Source organism: Poromitra crassiceps (genome assembly GCF_964638095.1).
Source record: "Poromitra crassiceps genome assembly, chromosome: 12".
NCBI classification, from domain to species: Eukaryota; Metazoa; Chordata; class Actinopteri; order Beryciformes; family Melamphaidae; genus Poromitra; species Poromitra crassiceps.
In genome coordinates this window covers 14967777-14987271 of record NC_139632.1, presented here as the reverse complement: position 1 = coordinate 14987271, position 19495 = coordinate 14967777, and the positions used below count along the sequence as shown (strand labels likewise).

General features: G+C 44.9%; 1 protein-coding gene across 1 annotated transcript in view; it reads left to right on the top strand.

Annotated features, from left to right (window-relative positions):
* cacna1ea (calcium channel, voltage-dependent, R type, alpha 1E subunit a) overlaps positions 1-19495 on the top strand; it is a gene marked incomplete at both ends in the record, with an annotated part of 139103 nt that overhangs the window by 87866 nt on the left and 31742 nt on the right. Inside the window, 13 exons of the mRNA XM_083647225.1 lie at positions 5013-5116; positions 5835-5950; positions 7343-7396; positions 7980-8021; positions 10576-10675; positions 10980-11185; positions 11878-11990; positions 13395-13507; positions 14121-14252; positions 15023-15092; positions 15369-15486; positions 15970-16037; positions 16402-16493. Coding sequence (XP_083503351.1) covers positions 5013-5116; positions 5835-5950; positions 7343-7396; positions 7980-8021; positions 10576-10675; positions 10980-11185; positions 11878-11990; positions 13395-13507; positions 14121-14252; positions 15023-15092; positions 15369-15486; positions 15970-16037; positions 16402-16493 — 1328 coding nt within the window. The remainder of the gene's footprint in view (positions 1-5012; positions 5117-5834; positions 5951-7342; positions 7397-7979; positions 8022-10575; positions 10676-10979; positions 11186-11877; positions 11991-13394; positions 13508-14120; positions 14253-15022; positions 15093-15368; positions 15487-15969; positions 16038-16401; positions 16494-19495) is intronic.

The window sequence follows — 19495 nt, the reverse complement described above, 5'->3', positions numbered from 1 at the left end:
GACACACACAAACCAGGCAGGCAGGCAGTGGCACCATCCACTAATTTGATTTAGCCCTTGCCTCCATGACCACCCAACAAATCAAGTCCAATCATGTTCACCTCTGGTTGTAAGCGAGCAGAATGAGCTGCTGCTGGACTTTGCACAAAATCCTGCTCTTGTGAAATCAACACAAAAGCATTTTGAGACAAACAAACGTGGCAAATCCCCGTTTACATAAGGCAAGGGAAGGACTTTTTGTTTCTTTGTTTGTTTGTGAAATTCACTCATGAATCTTTCTTTCCTTTATGCTATGTTGTTTTTGCAAGTGGCTTCAACTCAGGTTATCTCAGTGAAGAGGCGCACGCACACGCGCACACACACACACACACACACACACACACACACACACACACACACACACACACACACACAGCACACACACACACACACACACACACACACACACACAGACGTACACACACAGACGGCAACTGTTGTGGCAGGCTATAATTTGCGGTGGCCTGCCCTGCTCTTTGGGTTGTTTATTGAGATGGATGAAGGCAGATGATTGGTCAGACTGATTGTATTACGTTTCCTTAAGTGATGCTGAATGGGCTTTACTGATGAAGGTGGAAAGACGCAGGAATGGGAGGGAATGAATGACATGCTGCTGCTGTTGAACAGGAGATGCTGCTGACCCTAAAACCTGCTCCAATAAAGTACCGTAGGGATGACGTGTTTTGTAGGACAACTCAGCTAGTCAAGCTAGTTCCGCTTAGCTTCGTCTAAAAGTCAATGGGATTTTTGTATGGGGATTTTGGTTAAATGCATGAAATAAGGTCTGTGGTTAACCAAAGTTTATGAAACAGCGAACTCTGTGTTCAGCGAGATAGTCTTCACAAATGAAGACCACTTTAAATGACTTTTGAAGCGTTTTCGGAAAATCGCGATAAAAACGCATTTACGCTTCGATAAAATTGGTCCTCGTTTGTGAAGATGATCTTGCTGAACACAAAGTTTCATTCATCTCTTCAGACTGACTTTCCACTTGCATCGAAAATCTGTCGGCAAACTGTGTGAAAAGCTGAATAACAGTGCCCAGTAGGGGGCAGACTCACATGCTGCTTTACCCAATCAAAATGGAGTGAACGTGACCGACAGTCAACCGAGTCAACTGGTGTGTAGTAAAACTTTCAGAAACCATTTTCAGCGTGTAGCAATATGAGCTAGCGTTGTTGTTGTTTCATAGCGGCGGAGGAATTGGACGCATGCAGGAAGCGGAAAGGAAATCCATAAATGGTCAGAGCCGGTCGGTCTGAGCATGTGAGACTAGGTCGGAGGCAATGGCAGAGCTTGCAGGCAGCGGAAAGGGATTTTCTTCCGGAGCCGCTTGAGTTCCGGTTATTCAGGCATTCAAACGAGCCTGCCCCCAGAGGTTAGAGAGAAAAACAATAGAGGGTATGCATGTGATGTCACAGAGGCAGAAGTCACTGTGGGGTCACACCCACTGAGTCACAACAAGACTGAGCTTGAATGCAGTAATCAGCCTAGATTACTGACACCTGCTACTCAGGGAGGAACTTGACACTCATTTTGACACTCATTCCTGATTGAGGGGGCGTGTTTCAGTGGGTGTGCATACCCTCTATTATTTTTTTTAACCATTGGGTTCCCAGATCGCTGTTTCATAAACTTTTGTTAACGACTGACCTTATTTCAAGCATTTAACCAAAATCCCCATACAAAAATCCCATTGCGTTTAAAGGCTCATTTATACTCCATTTTCTTACGAAAATAAATGCGTCTGTTTCAAATGGTGTAATCGTTCAGTTTAATAAACTGACCAGGAGCCTGAAAATTTCAGTGTGCGGACTCTACTTGCTTTTCTAGTTATTTGCTTTATTTGTCCAGCACCTGCCTTATTGTAGATGTGCATGCTCTACCTTTTCTTCGTAATCGTCACTGCACACATATATTTCCTGCGTCTTTCACGTCGGTTTCATGTTAAACAATACATCCACCAGTGGGCAGTAGAGAGTCAAATGTGTGAGTGTGTGTGTGTGGTTCTGCTGCGTTTCATGCATATCCGTAAGCTTTCAGAGGACAGACAGAAATACGCACGAAATGAACGCAGAGTACGGACAGAAATAAAGTAACATAAAATGAGATTAAAAAAGGGGAAACATTTTATATTCCATTACATCCTAATAAGGAAATACATACTATGTTCTTCAGTTTAATAAAAGAAAAAACAGAAAGACCCCCTAAAGTCAAAAATCTGTTTTTCTTCTTGTTCCTTCAGTTGGATGTTTGCGCTTCACTGTGCAGAATGACGTCTCTGCAGACTTTGACACTAGAAGGCTGTTTTCAACTAGCATGATTCATGACATTACAAATACTGGAGCCAATCCCTGTCCAGTATCCAGCAGTTAAAGCCCTTGTTTCTATGCTGTGATTGGCTAATTATGTTCTAATCTAGATAACCCTGATTGGTTGCTTTGGAATTTTTTATGAGGCAGGAGTGGAAGTCATTTTAAGGATTTTAACAAGATAATTTATCCTTTTTTGCAGGGGGAAAACCATCAGACACAAATTATTATTCAAAGTATGTATTTTATATACATCTTAAAACATGAGTTTAGAGGGATCTGTAGAGGGATCTGTAAAGTAATTTTACAGATCTTGTAGGCTTTACTTATACTGAAAAGACTTACTGTGGTTAAAGCAATTACATTAGCGAATGCTAGGCCTGCCACAACACTGTAGGAACAACTGAATATGTTCCCAGAGCAATATACTCACATACCGCTTACACAAAAAACAGGTCATGTTGACTTTCTCAAGCTCAAGGCGCTGAAGTAAAGCAGAGATGTAATGTGTTGTTTTGTTTCTATATTGGTTTCAGAAATACTCTCCTCTCTGGTGCAGGATGCCTCCAATCTCCTCCACATTTCCTTTGCTCTCTGTTACTGATACCCATCACGTCTGTGTTTGTGCACTTTCTCTGCCCTCTGTTACTGATACCCATCACGTCTCTCTCCGTGCACTCTCTCTGCTCTCTGTTCCTGATACCCATCACGTCTCTCTCCGTGCACTCTCTCTGCTCTCTGTTACTGATACCCATCACGTCTCTGTCCATGCACTCTCTCTGCTCTCTGTTCCTGATACCCATCACGTCTCTCTCCGTGCACTCTCTCTGCTCTCTGTTCCTGATACCCATCACGTCTCTGTCCGTGCACTCTCTCTGCTCTCTGTTACCGATACCTATCACGTCTCTCTCCGTGCACTTTCTCTGCTCTCTGTTCCTGATACCCATCACGTCTCTGTTTGTGCACTCTCTCTGCTCTCTGTTAGTGATACCCATCACGTCTCTGTTTGTGCACTCTCTCTGCTCTCTGTTAGTGATACCCATCACGTCTCTGTTCATGCACTCTCTCTGCTCTCTGTTCCTGATACCCATCACGTCTCTGTTCGTGCACTCTCTCTGCTCTCTGTTACTGATACCCATCACGTCTCTGTCCGTGCACTCTCTCTGCTCTCTGTTCCTGATACCCATCACGTCTCTCTCCGTGCACTCTCTCTGCTCTCTGTTACTGATACCCATCACGTCTCTCTCCGTGCACTCTCTCTGCTCTCTGTTACTGATACCCATCACGTCTCTCTCCGTGCACTCTCTCTGCTCTCTGTTACTGATACTCATCACGTCTCTGTCCGTGCACTCTCTCTGCTCTCTGTTCCTGATACCCATCACGTCTCTCTCCGTGCACTCTCTCTGCTCTCTGTTACTGATACCCATCACGTCTCTGTTCGTGCACTCTCTCTGCTCTCTGTTCCTGATACCCATCACGTCTCTGTTCGTGCACTCTCTCTGCTCTCTGTTCCTGATACCCATCACGTCTCTGTTTGTGCACTCTCTCTGCTCTCTGTTACTGATACCCATCACGTCTCTGTTCGTGCACTCTCTCTGCTCTCTGTTCCTGATACCCATCACGTCTCTGTTTGTGCACTCTCTCTGCTCTCTGTTACTGATACCCATCACGTCTCTGTTCGTGCACTCTCTCTGCTCTCTGTTACTGATACCCATCACGTCTCTGTCCGTGCACTCTCTCTGCTCTCTGTTACTGATACCCATCACGTCTCTGTTCGTGCACTCTCTCTGCTCTCTGTTACTGATACCCATCACGTCTCTGTTTGTGCACTCTCTCTGCTCTCTGTTAGTGATACCCATCACGTCTCTGTTCATGCACTCTCTCTGCTCTCTGTTACTGATACCCATCACGTCTCTGTCCGTGCACTCTCTCTGCTCTCTGTTAGTGATACCCATCACGTCTCTGTTCGTGCGCTCTCTCTGCTCTCCGACTTCAACCTTCAGCAGCCATTAAAACACCTACACCAGGGGTGCGCAGACTTTTTTTAGGATGAGCTACTTACAAAAAATAAAACTAGTCGGGAGCTACTTCCTTTTTCCCTTGTCCCCCCAAGTACATTTGAAAATTATTATATTATTTATTTAATTAATTATTTAATAATGTTGTTATGTTAAATACTGTAGATACTAAGTTAGCTACATGAGTGGGATTTAGTTTATGCATAAAAAATTAAGTAAAAATTGATTTCTTTGGCGAGCTACTTATTGATGGCCCGAGATCTACCGGAATCGAAGTTATATAATAATTAATAAGTGTCTTCCTCTGAAGATATATTTCTGTACATATTTACTGTCTTGCATACCTTGCCACATTGTTTGATCTGTTTCTAAATTAGCTTTTACCCATTGTTGTCTTTTACCCATTGTTGTATTGTATATTTGTATATTATATTTGTGTATATTTTATTGATAGTCTGTTATGTAATGTATATTGCTGCTTGGACCCCAGGAAGACTAGCTGGCGTCTTGGCGTCAGCTAATGGGAATCCGATTAAATAAACAAATAATATTGGTATTCCAGTCTTGTTTCCCAGTGGTGGCATGAATCTACTCCGGTTTTATTCGATTTTACTGAACTATTGGACTTTTGTTGTTGTTCCAGACCAACGATGCCTTGGGCTCCACCTGGAACTGGCTTTACTTCATCCCACTCATCATCATTGGCTCTTTCTTTGTGCTCAACCTGGTGCTGGGAGTCCTGTCTGGGTACGTTCACACTTTAGATAGAGAGACACAGACAGACTGATCGGGGGGTGGGGGGACGTTGCACTCTCTGTCAGGCCTGTCTGTCAAGCCAGGCAGCATGGTTTTCATACATGCTGTCAGGGTCTATAGTGAATGAGTTTTACGGAAAGGTTAATGGGCAACCCACTGTCATTACCTCCTCTGTGAGAGAGACAGAGAGCTCCTTTGCCTATGTTGTTTCCTTTTGTCTTCCCTTCCTTCTCCTTACCCTCCCCAACTCTTCTCTGTTCACCTCTAGCCCTGATACTGTGTTCTCCTCCTCTCCTCTCCTCTCCTCTCCTCTCCTCTCCTCTCCTCTCCTCTCCTCTCCTCTCCTCTCCTCTCCTCTCCTCTGCTCTCATCTCCTCCCCTCCCCTCCTCTCCCCTCTCCTCCTCCCCTCTGCTCCCCTCTCCTCTGTTCTCCTCCCCTCCTCTCTCCTCTCCTCTCCTCTCCTCCTCTCCTCTCCTCTCCTCTCCTCTCCTCTCCTCTCCTCTCCTCTCCTCTCCTCTCCTCTCCCCTCTGCTCCCCTCTCCTCTCCTGGTTGAATGATGAGGTCAGGTCACGACAAACAACACTGTCACTCTTGCCCCAGTCCTGTAAAAGAAATGGATCTCAGTGAGATGGCAGTTATGAATACTACTGACGTGATCACACGCACAAAGTGTCAATAAATGACTGTGTGCTTTTGTTTGTTTGCAGGGAGTTTGCCAAGGAGAGAGAGAGGGTGGAGAACCGCAGGGCCTTCATGAAACTGAGACGGCAGCAGCAGATTGAGAGAGAGCTGAACGGCTATCGGGCCTGGATCGACAGAGCAGGTGGCATTAGTCTCTGCTCAGTCACTGCTCAGGGCCTGGATCGACAGAGCAGGTGGCATTATTAGTCTCTGCTCAGTCACTGCTCAGGGCCTGGATCGACAGAGCAGGTGGCATTAGTCTCTGCTCAGTCACTGCTCAGGGCCTGGATCGACAGAGCAGGTGGCATTAGTCTCTGCTCAGTCACTGCTCAGGGCCTGGATCGACAGAGCAGGTGGCATTAGTCTCTGCTCAGTCACTGCTCAGGGCCTGGATCGACAGAGCAGGTGGCATTAGTCTCTGTTCAGTCACTGCTCAGGGGGCCTGGATCGACAGAGCAGGTGGCATTAGTCTCTGCTCAGTCACTGCTCAGGGCCTGGATCGACAGAGCAGGTGGCATTAGTCTCTGCTCAGTCACTGCTCAGGGGGCCTGGATCGACAGAGCAGGTGGCATTAGTCTCTGCTCAGTCACTGCTCAGGGCCTGGATCGACAGAGCAGGTGGCATTAGTCTCTGCTCAGTCACTGCTCAGGGTCTGGATCGACAGAGCAGGTGGCATTAGTCTCTGCTCAGTCACTGCTCAGGGATGCCAAGCAGGGGCGTAGTGGAGGGTAAAAACATGTAAACGCAGTTTACCCACCTCTTTGAAAGGAGGCAATCACCTATTTTCAGATCACCTGTGTCAATCAATGAGGGGAAACAAGGTGGGTAAACTACTCACCTTGGATAGTTTACCCACCTCTGTATTTACCACTACACCCCTGATGCCAAGGATGGGGATTTCTTGATGAGAAAAGAAATGTGATGTTTCGCTTGAAGCTTTAAGGCTAATTGTCTTGATTGTGGAAAACAGGACTAATCCCAGTCCATTCCAGTCCAATCAACTGTTTCTTTCACCACAATTAAGATCTGATGGTACAAATTTGGCATGGACGTACACAGAAGGTTTGACTACCTTAGCATCAAGTGAAGGTATTTTAGATACCCTACCAGTCAAAGGTTTGGACACACTTGATTGCATGTATTGTATTTTTCATTAGCTTAAAGCCATTTTGATCTAAAGTTGATCTAAAGTAGTTTGATACCTACAGTACAGTATGTATGAATTTCTTACCAAAGCCTGTGCCTTTCCAAGGCAAAGGAAGAATGCTTTGAAGAATTTAAATGACAAGATAGTTTTGATTTGTTTAACACTTGATTTGGTCACTGCATAATAATTCCATTTGTGTATTTTTGAATTCTTTATTACTACTAATATAGTCTAAAATGTAAAAAATAGTAAAGATAAAGTAGCATGTGGGGATGCAAACTTTTGACTGGTAGTGTATTATAAACAATGCCTGTATAGCTCTCCCCATCTGAATCATCATCATCTACTGTTCATGTCTGATCATGGTTTCACTTTTTTCTTTTGCAGAGGAGGTGATGCTGGCAGAGGAGAATAAGAACTCCGGACCTTCTGCCCTGGATGGTAAGACAGTAGGCCTAAAGGTTTTTGCTTTTGCTGGCTCCACTTTTCATACTCAATCTCTGCTCAAATCCTATCTACAGTATTTTATACCGGCATGTACACTCTATGCTTTTTGAAGCCCATTATGCTACTGTATGTATTGTGTATCTGATAAATCATGTGTTTGTATCTGTATCTGTGGTTTTAATGTTCACACACCATGTCCCCCCCCCCTCAAATTGAAGTATATAAAAAACCTTGAACCGTTGAATTGCATTTTCATGTGGCTGATTGTTTTTGCATTCCTGATTTGAGTTAATTGAAATTAGGTTTGCCCTTATAACAAAAAAGCCAAATCGGCTTAATACACACTTACCAGAATATTGTTTCCATTATTTTTATTGTGGTACAAAAAAGGTAGGTGCCTTTGCATCTTCAAAAACAATTCTCCATGCCACATGTCAGAATAAGCACCGATATTGCTAAACCAAGTCACTAAGACGCCACACCCCACATCCAACTGAGCCTACTGTATCAACTGTAGTCTGACCTTTCCTCCCCACCAAACCAACAGGGTTTTTATTAAATGTTCATTGATTGGCAGCTCTCAGGAGCCTCCCAGAGTGGAGTACAGGTAGTAACTATGGTGAGAACCGTTTTCTTCTGCTCCTCCTCTCACTAACTTCCCCGCCCCTTTTCCCACACATACACTCAAACAAATGCACACACGCACACAAATTAATGCTATTCACCTTATGTAGAAGAGACCTGGCATGAGAGACTAACACGAAGTGTAAACACAATTGGAAGTTCAGATTGTGTTTACACTTCCTGTGACTCATAAACCTAGTCTGACTCCTATGTGAGTCAAACTAGGTTTGACCAGGTGAGTTAGACTAGTTTGAGCAGGTAAAACAGCCGGCGTTTTGAACAGGAAGTCGTGACACAATGGGTCAAGTGGCCGGGGCTACCTAAGGTGAATAACATAGAAAAAGGACAAGTCCTTATTCAACAATTCAACAACCAATATGTTTTTGTCAGTTGAAGCAGAATGACTCTGACCTCTCGTCTCCAGGGAAAATAAATGTGGGCCTTTGTGTGAAATAACAGCTCTGTAGTAAAAGCAGATAGTAGTAGGGCCAGCTGTTTAACACAGCTCTGTAGTAAAAGCAGATAGTAGGTCCAGCTGTTTAACACAGCTCTGTAGTAAAAGCAGATAGTAGGTCCAGCTGTTTAACACAGCTCTGTAGTAAAAGCAGATTAGTAGGGCCAGCTGTTTAACACAGCTCTGAAGTAAAAGCAGATAGTAGGTCCAGCTGTTTAACACAGCTCTGTAGTAAAAGCAGATAGTAGGTCCAGCTGTTTAACACAGCTCTGTAGTAAAAGCAGATAGTAGGTCCAGCTGTTTAACACAGCTCTCTAGTAAAAACAGATAGTAGGTCCAGCTGTTTAACACAGCTCTCTAGTAAAAACAGATAGTAGGTCCAGCTGTTTAACACAGCTCTGTAGTAAAAGCAGATAGTAGGTCCAGCTGTTTAACACAGCTCTGTAGTAAAAGCAGATAGTAGGTCCAGCTGTTGAGATGGAAATAGATGCAAGCTCTAATAGCTTTGATTAAAAAGAGAGGTGGTGCACTGCTGTTGCCTTAGCAACCACTGGTCTGAAAAGCCACCAGCGTGCGTGCGTGTGTGTGTGTGTGTGTGTGTGTGTGTGTGTGTGTGTGTGTGTGTGTGTGTGTGTGTGTGTGTGTGTGTGTGTGTGTGTGTGTGTGTGTGTGTGTGTGTGTGTGTGTGTGTGTGTGTGTGTGTGTGTGTGTGTGTGTGTGTGTGTGTATTTGTGTGATTGTGTGTGTATGTGGTTGTGTAGTTGCGTTTTTTGTTGACAGGACTTAGTGTTCCTTCCTGTCTTTAGCGAACGCTCCTGTGTGTGAAATGGCAGCAGTATTTTTCTGCGTCTGTGTGTCTGCCTGCGTGTTTGATCAGTGGCTTATTCAAACAAAAAGGCAAATATTTACCGCAAATACTTTGTCAAATCACAAGGTAGTGGGTTGGGGGGTGAATGAAAGGTAATCATAGACACATCCCTTTAACTCTTCAGTGATAATGCTAATAATAATAATAATAATACATTTATTTGTAGTGCACTTCATTTGCAACAAATCTCAAAGTGCTAAGAGTGCTGAGAGTTCACAACATGCTCCCCATACTTACTAAGGCATGTCTGCACTGCATGGTCTGGACCCTGGCAGCTCTCTGCAGTGCACGGTCTGGACCCTGGCATGTCTGCACTGCACGGTCTGGACCCTGGTAGCTCTCTGCACTGCACAGTCTGGACCCTGGCATGTTTGCACTGCATGGTCTGGACCCTGGCATGTCTGCACTGCATGGTCTGGACCCTGGCATGTCTGCACTGCATGGTCTGGACCCTGGCATGTCTGCACTGCATGGTCTGGACCCTGGCATGTCTGCACTGCACGGTCTGGACCCTGGCATGTCTGCACTGCATGGTCTGGACCCTGGCATGTCTGCACTGCATGGTCTGGACCCTGGCATGTCTGCACTGCACGGTCTGGACCCTGGCATGTCTGCGCTGCACGGTCTGGACCCTGGCAGCTCTCTGCAGTGCACGGTCTGGACCCTGGCAGCTCTTAAACATGGCTCCTATCAGAACAAAACGCATGGCTCGTCAAGCCGCCTCTGAGCATGAGTTCCAGTTCCCATCACTGAGATGATGTCATCAAATAGCAGCATTAAACTGTTTGGATCATTACACCAACATTAAAGGATCATTTTGCAGCACTAATGAGCACAAGTTTCCCTTTCGGCTCCAACTTCACAGGCATCAGCTTGTCATGTAGATGATCCTTACTGTGATCTCCTCTTGCCATTTACTCTTTCATTATCTTTTCATCATCGCATCATCATTCCAACCTTGCATATTGCTGCTCGTGTCTACCTATGGGTACCTTAATACTATTCAATTTGATGCAATTTTTGGGCAATGTTGAGGCAGGCAAGAAAGTTAGATCGAGTCAAAAATCAGTTTCCTGGCAACAGTGTTGCTCAATCATGTTGCCCCAAAACTTGCCCCGTGTCACTGCCTTCACAGTATGTCCCGTCTAGTCTCTCACAGCATGGATAGGTTCTATCATCTGAACAGCATGTTTTGGGACCGTTCTCTTCAACTCCCTCTGTTCACAGTGCTGAAGAGAGCCACCACCATCAAGAGAAGAGGGATGGATGTGGTGCACCAAGGGCAGTCAGGCGAGGAACAATATGGTGACATCTCCTCTGTGGGTGAGTGGGTGTCTGAACAGGCCTTTAAATATGGGCACCTAAACTGGAGGGCACATCAATAAAAATAAAAAAAATAAAAAGGATCCAATAAGGAAGCCATGCTGCTGAGCCATGAGCAGTGGTTGTTTACAGGTTCGGGAATGCATGTTTCATATTTGTATATTTTTGTTACAAGCATGATTCAAGAAGTGGGCACACGCAAGGACTTTTACTTAAATTATATATTTGCTCTCTCTCTTTCTCTCTCCCTCTCTCTCCCTCCCTCCATCCCTCTCTCATTCCTTACCCCTCCAAACCCCCCCATGCCTCCCCATAGCCAGAGCCAGTATTAGGAGTGCTAAGCGAGGTCCCATGGCGTATTTCCGCCGCAAGGAGCGCCTCCTGCGTATCTCCATCCGCCGTATGGTGAAGACGCACACTTTCTACTGGACCGTGCTGAGCCTGGTGGCTCTCAACACGCTGTGTGTGGCCATCGTTCACCACAACCAGCCCTTCTGGCTGTCTGTCTTCCTCTGTGAGTCGCACCTCATTTCATCTCAGCAAGGTCCTGCCCGCAAGCGGGGTTACTTACATCCATATCGGGGGATGTGTCCCCTGTCCAGGCAGTTACAGTGTAATACACATTTTGTTCTCGCTACTAAAAGCTGTCTCACGGGTCTGAAAGTTGTTATTGTAATTTTTCCCATCAAGTTTATTTATCGATTTATTGCTCCGGATTATCGCAGCGTTTTCTCCCCAATTGTACTTAGCCAATTCCCCCTGCTGTCCCGGTCGTTGCTGCACCCCCTCTGGGGAGAATTGTACCTACTACCACATGCTTCCTCGGATACTTGTGCAGTCGCCAGCCGCTTCTTCTCACCTGACAGTGAGGAGTTTCACCGGGAGGACGTAGCACGTGGAAAGATCCTGCTATTTCCCCCAGTTCCCCTCCCCCCGAACAGGAGCCCCGACCGGCCAGAGGAGGCACTATTGCAGCCAGAGACACGGCCAATTGTGCCTGTATGAACGCCCGACCAAGCCGGAGGTAACACGGGGCCTCGAACCTGCAGCCCTTGTGTTGATAGGCAGGGAATCTACCGTTGCGCTACCCGGGTGCCCTAAATAATGATCTCCAAGGTGGCTGAGATGTGGGATTGTGTAAAAGGGGTTCAGCCACAGAATTTGTATTTGTATTTGACGTTTGCCTCGTTGTTGTTGTTGTTCCAGACTATGCAGAGTTCCTGTTCCTGGTTCTGTTCCTGACTGAGATGTTCCTGAAGATGTACAGCCTGGGGCCGCGCCTCTACTTCCACTCCTCTTTCAACTGCTTCGACTGCAGTGTCAGTACTCGCTCTCCTCCTCTAATTCTCTCTTTCATTATCTCTGTAATCTCTCTCCCTCTTGCACAAGCACATGTGTACTGAAATGATGCAGCATCAGTTCCTTCCTCTGTAGAGTGCCTGATCACCATCACAATATTGCCCATGGCAGCTGAGGAAGTGCATTCCCCGTTCATTTCCCTATTTTTTGTTTTCTTTCTTCATTTTTGGTCCGAGTGAAATGTTCTATGGCAGGTGTTTTCAAAGTCTGAGACTGCGGGCCTCCCCCAAGACAAAGTTTGGAAAAAGGAGCCCCCCCTCGCTCAAATCCTGGATGCCTATGGGATCATGATAGCTTGATATTACTATTTAACATACTTCAGACTACACCAAAGACCAAATAGATAAAAAGGTCTCAGGCATTAAACTCTGGCGAAAGTGGGAAAAACTGTCAAATTCCCTCAAAATGCTGTATCTCTGAACTATCTCTTTACCAAAATCACACACATTTAGGCTATTCTGAGATTTCATTTGAATAACTAACGTAATCCCGCCCCCCCCACTTCCATTCACTGAGCCTCATCTGAAAGTGCTTGGAGGCTCACTTCCCACTTTGAAAACCCCTCTTCTATGGTCTCTCCTAGGGATGTTCATCAATTATCGAAAATCGATAATCGATCGTTAAGGATTGGAATCGATCCTGTGGCATTTGGATCGATTTTTTAATTATTTAATTTTTTTTTTTTTTTTTTTTTTTTTTTTTTTTTTAATAGGTTTGGGTGGAATTCGTTCCTCCTCGCCCCACTCCATTGCACAGCCGACTAACGTGAGGTGGAGCTTCATATAGTCTCTAGTTTTCTGGCTGGGCACGGGCCTTTGTGCCAACAAAACTGTTTTAAACATGAGAAATTCACACCGGCATGCGCCGGGGACAGCAGTGTTGGAGAGGAGACACATTGAAATAAAGAGTTCATTGAGGAGAACACGTTGTCTTTCGTATTTTCTGCCATAGGCATTCATTTTGTTAAAAAAAAAAAAAAAAAAAAATTGAAAATATTAAGTATTAATAAAATCGATAATCGATAATTGATCGTTAATTCTCACCGATTATCGATTTTGGAAAATTTTCAAAATGAACATCCCTAGTCTCTCCTGATTCTGAATATAGCTGAATCACTTGGTTTGTCCAATGATTTTACAAAATCTCCATGGGGAAATGAATGTGGAATGAAATTCCTTAGGTCCCATGCCGAATCCCTTAAGTCCCATGCCGAGGGTGTGACTTAGGCACTCCATATCTGTCTCTGCTGCTTTGCTTCTCTCTCCTATATGTCTTATTCTCTCTCTCTCTCTCATAAGTGCAGGTGGCAATGCATCTGTGGCTATGAGTTCTCATTGCTGTCGTTTTCCTATACCTGTCTCTAGGTCATCGTGGGCAGCATCTTTGAGGTGCTGTGGGGTTTCTTCAGGCCTGGCACGTCGTTTGGCATCAGTGTCCTGCGTGCCCTCCGTCTGCTGAGGATCTTCAAGATCACCAAGTCAGTGCCACAGTCATCTCACTTTATCTTATGTCTTCATCTTAAGACTGGTATTTCTACTGTTCACCAGGGATGGGATGCTATACTGAATTGCAATATATCGCACTAGCGCCTCCTCTGGTCGGTCGGGGCGCCTGTTCATGGCGGAAGGGAACTGGTGGGAATAGCGTGATTCTACCACGTGCTACGTCCTGCCGGTGAAGCTCCCCACTGTGAAAAGAAGCGGCTGTCAGCTGCGCATGTGTCAGAGGAAGCATGGTGCTAGTCTACTGGCTCTCCCCAGATCGGCAGAGGGTGGATCAGCGACCGGGGCAGTAGGGGGGGAAATTGGCCAAGTACAATTGGGGAGAAAATGGGGGGGAAAACAGAAAAAAGAAATGCAATATATCGCATCATAAAATAATATTGTCCAATCCCCACTATTCACAAAGAACTACCGTACTCTGTCCTAAAAACGCTGAAACAACAATTGTAAGCAGCCTATTTGTAAGCTCTGTAATTTTCTCATTATCCTTACAGACCGTTTTGACATATTTGGACATTAACACAAGAGTTATCTTTTGTGTTCATCTTTTTTCCTCGTGCGCTTATGTGGCGTTTTGTGTCTGTCAAGGTACTGGGCGTCACTGAGAAACCTGGTCGTCTCGCTGATGAATTCCATGAAGTCCATCATCTCCCTCATCTTCCTCCTCTTCCTCTTCATCGTTGTCTTCGCACTGCTCGGCATGCAGCTCTTCGGTGGCAGGTAGCAATAGAGACTCAGGCACGGCCGTGTCTGAGTGGAATACCGCCGCAGTGGCGCTTAAGTCCCGTACAAGCAGGGAAGACATCTTTCTTTTAATTGCTCTCTGTGCATGGCTGCTTGCTGGTCCGTAACGAAATGGAGTGAAGCTAGCAACTAGCCGGGCAGAGACAGAGACGTGAAATCAATTGGACAGAAAACACAGGCACCTGTTCTCCCTCCCACACACTTTGGTCAACATTTCCTATCTGCTTCTAATACATACAACACATCCACAAAGCATAAAGTAGACTTTGTGGTTCAGTAGATCCCCCCCTTATTGAACACAGCATTGCGTTCATTTCCAAACGATGTTTGTCAACTCCTCCCGAGCCCCATTCCTTTTAGGCCCATCTTGTCTCGCTTCCTCACACAATTTGAAGAGGAGATCGATTGTCCTGTGTTAAGCCTGTCCTCTGCAGATGTTTGCTCACGACCGAGAGACGCCCGAGATTTAAGATTCTGTCTTTGTCACACACACAGCTATTGTTCCTTGTTGTTCCCCTGAGTCCATGGCTGTTTCCCAGAAGCTGTCACTTCAATAAAGGCTGGGCGAGGTAGACACGCGTGGCCCTATGGCCTCCAGAATACAGAGAAAAGCACTCCCACTCCATCAGCCAGCCAGTGGGAGAGGGGGAGGATTGATTTCTCTCCCACAGAGAGTCATCTCAAATCCTCGCTCTGTCTCGGCTTTTTAAAGTGCCATAATAATATGTGTCGTGTCTTTCTCTCAGGTTCACCTTTGAAGACTACACGCCGACAAACTTCGACACCTTTCCTGCAGCCATCATGACTGTCTTTCAGGTCTGGAAATGAACCAGTCTCACTGTAGTTTTACTGCACTCTATTGCAGCGAAGAAAACCACAGTATGAAGGATGTGTAATTATGTTGAAATGACATTGTTGCACTTTTAAACGTGTGTCTGTGGCTGTGTGTGTGTGTGTGTGTGTGTCTGTGTGTGTGTGTGTGTGTGTGTGTGTGTGTGTGTGTGTGTGTGTGTGCGTGTGTGTGTGTGTGTGTGTGTGTGTGTGTGTGTGTGCGTGCGCGCGTGCGCGCGTGTGTGTGTGTGTGTTTCTCAGATCTTGACAGGAGAGGACTGGAATGAGGTGATGTATGCTGGTATTCGCTCTCAAGGAGGAGTCAGGTCTGGCATGTGGTCCTCCATCTACTTCATTGTGCTCACTCTGTTTGGAAACTGTATCCTTCTTCCTCCCTACGAGGAAACCTAGCAAGGCTTTCATTCCATAACGCCATGTATTGATTGCTTGCTTTCAGTAGGGAACTTAAATTGAGTGAGTGCTCCCTTTCATGTTGAGGTACCCTCATTTGTTTTAATTGCACATTTTTCAACCACTTTAGGACTTTGGGAATGTGCAATCTTCAGTTTCATTAGCAGTAAAAGAAGCTCAAATGGTTAGAAATCAAGCTTTGTTTTGAAGAAGAGCAAGAAGTGATTATATATATATATATATATATATATATATATATATATATATATATGGTTAGGATTCTTGACTAACCCTAACACTTTTACTACTAATGAAACTGAAGATTGCACATTCCTAAATATATATGTATTTATATGAATGTATTGATTGATGGATGGATGGATGGATGGATGGATGGATTGATGGATTGATGGTAGCACTTTGACCGTGTCCTTAACACAGTTGTGACCAGACACACTGCTGAATGTCTTCTTGGCCATTGCTGTGGATAACCTTGCTAATGCACAAGAACTCACCAAGGTAACCTAAATACTAAATAGATAAATACTTCATTGAATGAACAAGCCTGGTTTTCTATACCTCGTCCTTGTCACCTTGCCTCCAATATAAAGCTTTTATTCTTGATACTCTCCCTGAGGTTTTCTATTCTGTTGTGTCCGGTTCTGCTCTATCCTGCACTCATCAGTTCTGTTCAATTCAATACTTTAAAATTCATAAATTTTCAATCTCAATCTCAATCTCATTCTCATTCTCATTCTCATTCTCCTTCTCATTCATATTCTCCTCTCCTCTCCTCTCCTCTCCTCTCCTCTCCTCTCCTCTCCTCTCCTCTCCTCTCCTCTCCTCTCCTCTCCTCTCCTCTCCTCTCCTCTCCTCTCCTCAGGATGAAGAGGAGGCAGAGGCAGCGTTCAACCAGAAGCATGCTCTCCAGAAGGCTAAGGAGGTTGGACCAATGTCCTCCTTTATGTCTTCAGAGTAAGTGCTGTGTGCAGCCACTCCCCCTGCCTGACCTCTTCCTCTCCTCCCTCTGTCTCTCTCCTCCTCTCCCTCCCTCCTTCCCCCGGGGAATAGGACTAACCGACGGCACTAACACTCGGCAGGAGTCACTGTAGCCTCCAGCAAGTTGGGAGTCTATCATGCGGTGCAGTAGTTTCACCCGGCATACCCAACGGCTATAAGATGGAGGCTAAGGGTCACAGCTTCAAGCTGTGCTGCTAACAAGAATGTGTAACGTTAAGTGCTGGCTTTCAGCGCTTTAACGTCAATAAGTCCTATTGAGAGAATAGGGAATTTGACGCAGACTAACTGGTATTGATACGTCTTTACTGACAGGTCTATCTTGTCTCCTAGCTGCTCTATTTGCTCTAAATTGAAGTCCATGTCTCCATGGTTACTGGCAGGCTTACTGGTTTCACCAGAGGGTAGGGCGTTGTTTATATCGTCGCTATAGCGACAGGGTTACTTAGTGTCCAAATGAATATGGTGTACCCATTACAGTAATGTAGTTTGGTTCTTAGCGAAGACTCTTCCTTCTCTGGGAGGATCGTGTTGACAGGACAGAGTATAAGGAAGCATAGCAAAGTGTCTGAGAGGCTTTTAAGTTCCCCATAAAATGTTAGAGATTTATAAATGTGACTTTTACGCACTTAATTTAATCAATGCCCGGTTACAGAATCTGCCTCAGGGAATGGCTGCACAGTGTTGTAGGTGGTGGAGGTGCATGTGCATGCAGAGGAGTGGAGGCTGCTGCCTATATATGCACGCTGTGTATTGAAAACAGAGCAGTTTACTGCATGGGCATGTGGAAGCCATGATGATATTTGTTTATTTGTTTATTATAAGGATCTCCATTAGCTGGCGCCTAGACGACAGCTAGTCTTCCTGGGGTCCAAGACAAAAATACGCATTACCAGACAGACAAGCAATGAAATAAAAACACTAACAAAAAAAACACATTAACAAATAAGAATAAAAGAAAATTAAATAAAAAGAGGGAAAAAATTAATAAAAAGCCAATGTAAAACCAAGACAAAACAAGATAGCATGGTCAGCTAGCCCTCTAGGTAGCCAATGGACCCAAAATTTATAGTATATATAGTCATCACATTTCTTTGTACTCTCCAAAACAAACAATAGAAAGTGGATGAAAAGAGAGGTGATAAACCTCAGGATAGTGTGTGTGAGTGTACAGTAGGTGGGATCTGAGTTTCCTTTTAAAACATGGCTTTGATTGATTGAACGGATATTGCTTGGAAGACAAGACAGTTCCATGACATGATAGCCCTGCATATGACGAGATGACAATTGAAAGTGCCTCCGAGGTAGATTTCTTACCGCTTCGATAAAACTTTCAAGATAGAACTGAAGAGAAAGACAATTAGTATTGTGCCTTAGAGACGCCATAGAGAAGAGTGGAAGGCCACAGGGTCACCTGGACCAGCAGCATCTGTATTCAGAGAGGACAGTGTGAACTTTCAGGGTTTATGGTCTCATCTCTGATGCCAGCAGTGAAGCCTCTGCAGCAGCTGCCTCTGCTGACCTTGGAGAAACTTGCATGAGGGTGTTTGCTCAGTGGAACAGGGTGAACGCATGCATCCGGCCAGCATGATGATCACAGGAAGAAAAACTCACTGAGAATGATTTGCAGGTGATTGATGTTGGACTGAAACGCTTTGGATCATGTTTTCAGTGCGTATAGTTTTTCTTCCTCTGCGCAGAGAGTTTAATCCTTCACCCAAAATGCTCTTGAGCGTTCTGAACTCTCTGAATATCTTCGAGCTCAGCACACACGCATTTCCTCATTCAGCTCTCTACCAGCATGAACTGAAAGAATGCTAATGTCCTCTGAGGTGGCACCGGTGCTCAGAGATGCATCCCAATGTGATTGTTTTTGTTGAAAGGGTCTCCGACTTGCTGTCCTCCCTTAACTGTTGTTTGCTGATGAAGCCCATCTCTCTGTGTTTTATACCTGTTGCCATACTGTAGCTCTGACTATCTAACATCTCAATCTACCTGAGGTGTCTTCTTTATCAGTGTGCCGCTTACTGTTGACGTTTATGAATGTTGTTCAGACTGTTCTAATACTGCGACCATCTTGTTTGTCAATGTGCCGCTCGGCTCCGATGGAGACACACACCAAAGCATCAAGCGTCCAGTCAATATTTAGCCTCCAAAATGACCAGTTCATTATGATCAAACATTTAGAAAGAAACATGGAAAACATTCCCAAACAAACAGATTAGATGATGTAGCAATTAAATATGTTTGGAATGGAAAGTCTTCTGTGTAGCAGTTGTAACCTTGCTTAATTTATACTAATCAATGAATAACAAATCGGGAACAGTACATGGATTGCATTGAACGCATGCACAAAGCTGTCTTGCGTGATTTTAAAGGAAGTGACTCTCTGTGTAGAAGAGGGTAGTCGCTGGGTTTTGCTGTGTGTCTCCTGGCCTGTTTTGTCTCTGCTCACAACAGCACTAATGTCTTGTTTTCAACCAATCGCTCATTGATAACACGGACCACACAAGAGTTCACGCACCAGTAAGTAACGCTGTCTGTTCAGCTCTCTGAATCTCTCACAAAATGCCTGCCTGATTTTCTTAAATGGGTCAATGTTCTAGACGCATCTTCTCGTATAATATTCTGTTCATGCTCTTTCCTGTACCTCCAAGCTCTCAAGTCTTTGTCGAGTCTGCATTTTCGTATCTACGCCACTGTTTTCTTTCTGCATCTTTCACTTCTTTGATTATAGCCACACGACAACTCCTCCTGCTTTGGTTAATTTATGACATAGCATCTTCTTCATTGATCCAGTAAATTGCTTCATGTTGAAATGAAATTGCTTGTTATCTACGAAGCGCTTGAACGCCAGAGCAAAGCTCTTGCTGTGTAATACTCATTTCTCCATACGAATGTCTTGTTTACTATTTTACATCTCATAAAACAAAAAGGGAAGCAGGAATGTAGCAATGTGA